The 6,224-nt window shown below is 36.0% G+C and overlaps 1 protein-coding gene across 1 annotated transcript in view; it reads right to left on the reverse strand.

The window, feature by feature from the left end:
* Positions 1 to 5,042: 5,042 nt before the first annotated feature.
* Positions 5,043 to 6,224, reverse strand: part of LOC309477746 (zinc-binding protein A33-like) — an 8,543-nt gene continuing 7,361 nt past the window's right edge. The window contains exon 6 of the mRNA XM_082141156.1: positions 5,043 to 6,224. This exon is cut by the window's right edge and continues 492 nt beyond it. Within this exon, the coding sequence (XP_081997282.1) occupies positions 6,220 to 6,224 (5 nt within the window). The 3' untranslated portion in view covers positions 5,043 to 6,219.

The following is a 6,224-nucleotide window of genomic DNA, read 5'->3' on the forward strand; positions in this document are numbered from 1 at the left end:
GCAGAGTACAGTAACTTAAAAATAGTGGTCAAAAGTCAAGTTTGAGCTCATGATTTTTTTATGTATATAATTGTCATTACTAAAACATCTATTTGCCAGATTTCCAGTATCCTACCTATAATTAATTTGGCGGGACAACTAAAAATCTTTAAAGTCATTTTTCTCAGTTCCACACTCTAGCGACTTAAGGTCTTTTGCCTTTGTAGGGCAGTATACACCTCTGCCCTGGACCACAGTTTGAAAACCCATGCTTACCAGTTAAATGGAAAATGTCTTGGTCATCTTTTTTCCCTTTCAGGCCTTCAACAGGACCTTTCCCCACGTATAAAGCCCAGTGGGTGTAAAAAGGCTTTCCGTTTTTGTTGTGTAATCTACCAACTGAAATGATATCCCCAAATTCAAACTGAGAAACAACAACATTATTTCAGGAAAAATTATGAATTCAAATGTATATCAAGGATTTTAGCAGCTAATTCTTGCACACATTTATGTTAGAATTCAAAGATATGTGTGTATCTATGTGTGGTCTGCTATCATCTCACTTGTTGAGCCGGATAAAGAGCAAACGTAGCCCAAAACACCAACAATATCCTTATCATCGTACCAGTGCTTGTCCCTCGCATAATTCACGTTCCTTGAGGCATGTTAATATGACATGTTAAAAATTAGAGCAAGAAAAATTATTAAGTGTCATGTTATATCACATTACGGATGATGCTCAGCTAGGAAAGATTTGTGTTTAAAGCACAGATCATTTGATGAGGCATATACACCTGAAATCATAAGCTTGGTGACCCCCAGTTCAGGAAACCCTGCTCAGATAATGGGCTGGTTCCTCATGACAATAAATGCTTCAAATAAAAGTTTCCAAAACCATACCTTTAAGATGCCAGTAGGTGTGCCAGAAACAGACAGGCTGGCAGAGGACAAAAGATGTGAATTGCCGTCGGTCTGACTACTTTTAAAGACTTTGTCGTGCAACGTCATCTCTTCAGTTGACTGATAAGAAAATTAGAAATCCACTCTTGTCTAAAAGTATATTCTCTCAGTACACGCTTCTGTTTGCTTTGTTGTAAAATGGGGTTAATTTTACATGAATATATTTGGTCCAGCCAATCACAAGATAATTGGCACTAAATGCAAAACTCTTCTGAGTGATAGTAATACTGGGCCCGTTAGCCAAATTTGCATTTTACATTTGTATTTAAAGTCAACAGTTAAAACATATCCCAGCTAGCAGGGAACGTTTTCAGAACGTTGGCTAACATTCCCTACAAGTTTGGTTAATGTTTTAAAGAAAACATTTGATTGTAATGTTCAAAGAATGTTTTGAGGATGTTTTCTCATTCCAAATAATGTTTCTATAAGGTTAAATGTAAACTAAGATATAACCTTTTAACTGTAACATTTTGAGGATGTTTTTAGAGAATGTTTTCCTACACAGCAAAAACTCCAGTGTTAAATTAACTCTCCTGGGAGTTTATTTGACTCCACACTCAAAGGGTTAAAGTGTTAAAATATGAGCGTTAACTGAACACTGAAGAGTGTTAAAATGAATGAGATAATTAAGTGATTAATTGTGTGATGACTGACCATTATTGAAGACGCCTGATGTTAACAAGCAGAATCTCCAAAGGAGAAAATCTAATTTTAGGTCACCATTATGGTGATTAGCCTTTGCTTTAGTTGGGCTCTTGACCCTTAAACTACTAACTTTAGATTTTGTCTGGCTGTTGTAACTAAGTTATAACTGACAGATGAACAAAGATAAAAGGTGATCAGGTGGTGTTCATCAACGTAATCATCATTTGATCTGAAACACTAAACTCGTTTACACTTAGTCATTTAGCAGATGCTTTTATTCAAAGTGATTTACAACAGAGGACTAAAGTTTAGAGAGTTAGGTTTGCCTTGTTGACTGCAGCAGCCTGGTGATTTTATAGCATACGATTTGTAGCATTGTTATAGAATCCAAAATATGTCTTAAAAGTTCTGTTCAAAAGATTTTATTTAGACACACAGACATCAAGATTCAGCGTGTGAATCTCAACAATGGTGACAATAATAAAGCATGTTGCAGTGCATTCTGGGTGCCACCAATCAAAACTCATTCATGGCTTCCATCATGCATTGCGTTATGAATAAATTATGATCTGAATTGTCTTAGTAATTTCCTTTTCCTAATTAAATATTTCGTTTGTCACCATTGTTGAGATTCATAGACTCATTCTTGATGTCTGTTTGTGCCTAAACAAATGTTTATTTTTTATTTTTATCAAAACAACTTTTAAGAAATCCTTTGGAATAAATAGAAAATTCTGGATCTTATGTTGTAGAATCACTTGATGATGTAATCAACAATATAAACTGAAGTCAGAGATTAAGGCTCTAAATGAGTTTTGTGATTCAGGTCAAATGATGATTATATCAAAACATAACCAACAACGTCTGATCATCTTTTCTCTTTGGTCATCTGAGAGTTATAACTCAGTTACAACAGCCAAACAAAATTTTAAGTACAAAATGTAAGGGTCAAGAGCCCAACTAAAACAAACACGGATCACCATAATGGTGACTTAAAATAGTGATTTTCTCCTTCAGTGATTCTGCTTGTCAGGTGTCTTCAATAATGACCACTCATCGCTCAATTAATTACCTTTTATCACTGGAGTTTTTGCTGTGTACATTTTAGGAGAACATTCTGGGAACCAAAATAAAACTACCCGCTGAAAACATTATTAGAACTTCATGGTAATGTTCTCAGAACGTTTTTAGAACAAAACATTTCTACATAGGCGTCGATTTCGGTGGGGACGGTGGGTACGCGTACCCACCAGATTTCGTCATGAGTCATTTTGTACCCACCACTTTTAACTTCCGTCCATATTAATTTGACTTTTGGTTCGATTTTTTTTACCGTTTTCAGTGGTTATGAGGAGCAATATGAGAGAGAAATTTGGTAATCATTGTCTGACCCAACAAAAAAGCATTATAATATTCATTTTATTTTATTTTTCGTGTTCGCATTTATGAGGGGAAAAAAAACGTGTCAGTTCTCGGTTACGGACGTGAGCGCTCTGAAAGCGGCACTAAAAGACTGCTTTAAAACTTTCACCGAGACCTCAAACAGAACAGCTGCCTTTCTTTAAATTGAATTTCGTTTTGTATTAATTATATCTTAATTTTAAACAATGTTTCATGAACCAATTGCCTGGATTTAATAAATAAGAAGTAAATAGCAGACAATAGATAATCACGACATGGAGGCGCCGGCGAGTGAACTGGAGTTCGTCTCATAAATGAACCGAAACTCAGCGTATAATGCACATTCACATTCACAGCGTATTTAGACACATTCAGACGCATTCATAATCATTACTTTTACCGGTTCTTTGAGGCAAGCTTTATGCGTGCGGTCGTGCGCTTGAGTGCAGCTATATTATGTAAACGCTCATTATCCTGTAGGCTATATAAGTAATTAAATTAATATAAAGGGGCGATTTGTCCACGAATGACTTAAATGAACAACTAGCCTACTAGTCGACTAGAAAAAAAAACTTTTAGTCGGAAGCAGCCCTTATTCCACATATTTTCGAACCAGGCAACAGGACATCTGGGTTGAGCGAGCGACCCTGCGGAATGAACGAGCGGAGCGGAATATTCAGAAATGCGCTCTCCACTCACGAGCTCTGATCGGAACAAACCCGAACCTCAATGTCTGCTGAACTTGCGCAAAAACATCAAAATATAACCAGCTTTTTAAAATGGTTTTTAAAACTAAACACTATTTTAGCACAAATTATGAGCTTATTGGCGATTTTTTTATAATTCTTGACAAAATTAGAATATAGTAAAAAACATTTTCTTTTCTTTTTTTTTCTTTCTTTTTTTTAGTTTTGGGTGGGCCTGTTGAAAAGTGGAGCCGTGCCTGAGCTACAGGACATCGTCTTTCAAAACATAACCTGCGCGAAAGAGAGAAAGAAAATGAATGCGTCATTGTACCCAGCACTTCAGAAAATGCACTTCCGAATGCGTCTCTGTCCCCAGCACATTTCAAACCAAACTGACGCCCATGCATTTCTAGATGGGTATATTGTAATGTGTGATCATTTGCACACACTGCAGCTCAGTACAGTCTCTTCTGTATGCATATCTGTATTTTAGGGAAATTTAGCAGTGTTAAATTGTATTTTATAAAAACAAAATGGTGAAACTGTTGATAATTTTTTTTTATGGACATCTCAGTTCTAACATTGCTTTTATTTTTAAGGAAAATGTCTGTTTGTTTGTTTTCCCAGTAGCACAATGATAATTTGGTGTGAATGTATGCATTTTGTGGATTCACACTTCTGATAAAAATCTGAAAGAAATATTTATTCTTTTTTAAATGTATTGTTTTAAAATATTAAAACATCAACTGAAAATTATATTATGTCTTATGTTATATATGCTTATTATTAAAAATGGAGGGAAGAGAATTAAGGAATTTAGGAGCTGGATTGTTCATGATAGTGTGAATTCAGAAAAAAGTAGAGAATACATTTATGACTCCTTTACTGAACACCACTATTACATAATTGAAGATTTTACACTGTTCTTAAATTAAATTATTATAGGAATAAATGTAAATATTTTGAAAAATCTAAAAACATTTTCATAAAAACATGTTCCCTTACATGCTTCATTAGCTGATACCTTTGTCTACAAATATATACATTTTTAATAATGTAGGCTATTAGCAAATAATAATAAAAATAACATCTTAAAAATGTTTTGTCCTTCTTCCTGCAAGTCTGCATTTTGACACCGCATTGAATGTTTGGAACCCTTACGGAACAAAAATCCAGGGCACATATCGATTGGAAAGGGGGTACTCATAAGCACCCTTCTGAAATCCAGGAATTGTTGCAATTGTTCTACGATCAAGTTAGGCTTAAGATGCTTTTGGGAAACACTAACAATAATAACTGAAAAGGGTCAGGAGCCCAACTAAAGCAAACACTGACCACCATAATGGCGACTTGAAACGAAAATTCCATAAAACTTTACCGTCTAAACTTCTGTTGAATCTCAAGAACTTTTGTAGATGTATGACAGAAATAAAGTCAAACTGGTTAATAATAAGTGGAATAATGTGTAAAGGCTCGAAGTCAGTTGTAGTTCTTATGTTTCTCTTTTTTCTGTTCTTCTTGTTTCTCCTACCTTCAATGATTCTGCTTATTAACATTAGGTGTCACCACTAATGGCCAATCATCACTTAATTAATCACTTAATTATCTAATTAACTTCAACACTGTTTCAGTGTTAATTTTTAACACCCTGTAGTTGGATCTATATGTACACCGAGGAGTGTTAGGGTGCTTTCACACTGGCAGCTGTCGTGTGGACCCGGGTGCGCACTGGAGTACCGAACTCGAGACTACCTGGAGGAGATGGTCTAAGTTCGGTTGCTCCCGAACCGTGCCGCGGTTCACGTGAATGTGAAAGCAACATGGACTCGGGCGCCGGGAACAATCACGCTCGGGCTCAGACCTCAGCAAACGAGCCCAGTGTGAAAGCAGCCTATCAATTTAACACTGGGGATTTTGTTGTGTGGGATACCACAGCATGGCCAATCCAAAGCTATTATAAGAGAAGTAAAGTTGGTTGACTTATATCTGCAGTAGTAGTCATACCTCTGCCTGAAGTAAACGTTACCTTAAATTCAAGTGTATGCAACTCAATGGGGGCTATACCAAATTATGTTTGATTGTGTAAGCGTGAATGCAACCAATCTCAGGTATTTGGTATTTACCTCTGTTTGGTGACCAAAACTGACGAGCTTGTGAACGTGAGACCCACGTTAAACAGAAAGCAGAGGACCTCTGAGCAACATAGATTTCTAAGGAACGAGTAAAATATCAAATAAGGTATTGCTAAACTATATAATTGACCAATAACCAATTGGCAATCTAACCTAAATTTGAGGTTGTGATAAAATGGAGTCAGATAAGTTTAATTGGAACTAAATTACTTTGCCAAGCGGAAAAGACAGTAACGCGCAGAGACCTTCACCCGTATATCAGATAACGCCATTGGACCGATTTAGTCGGGCTTACAGAAGAGATAGGAGATAGGAAGAGAATTACAATAAAAAATAATGAAGTTCCAAGTGCCCAACCAAATGGAATACTGATCACCATAATGGTGAGCTCAGACACAAATATTTTGCTGTGACCTTTACT

The sequence above is a fragment of the Leuciscus leuciscus genome (assembly GCF_965113295.1).
Source record: "Leuciscus leuciscus genome assembly, chromosome: 1".
In the NCBI taxonomy this organism is placed as follows: domain Eukaryota; kingdom Metazoa; phylum Chordata; class Actinopteri; order Cypriniformes; family Leuciscidae; genus Leuciscus; species Leuciscus leuciscus.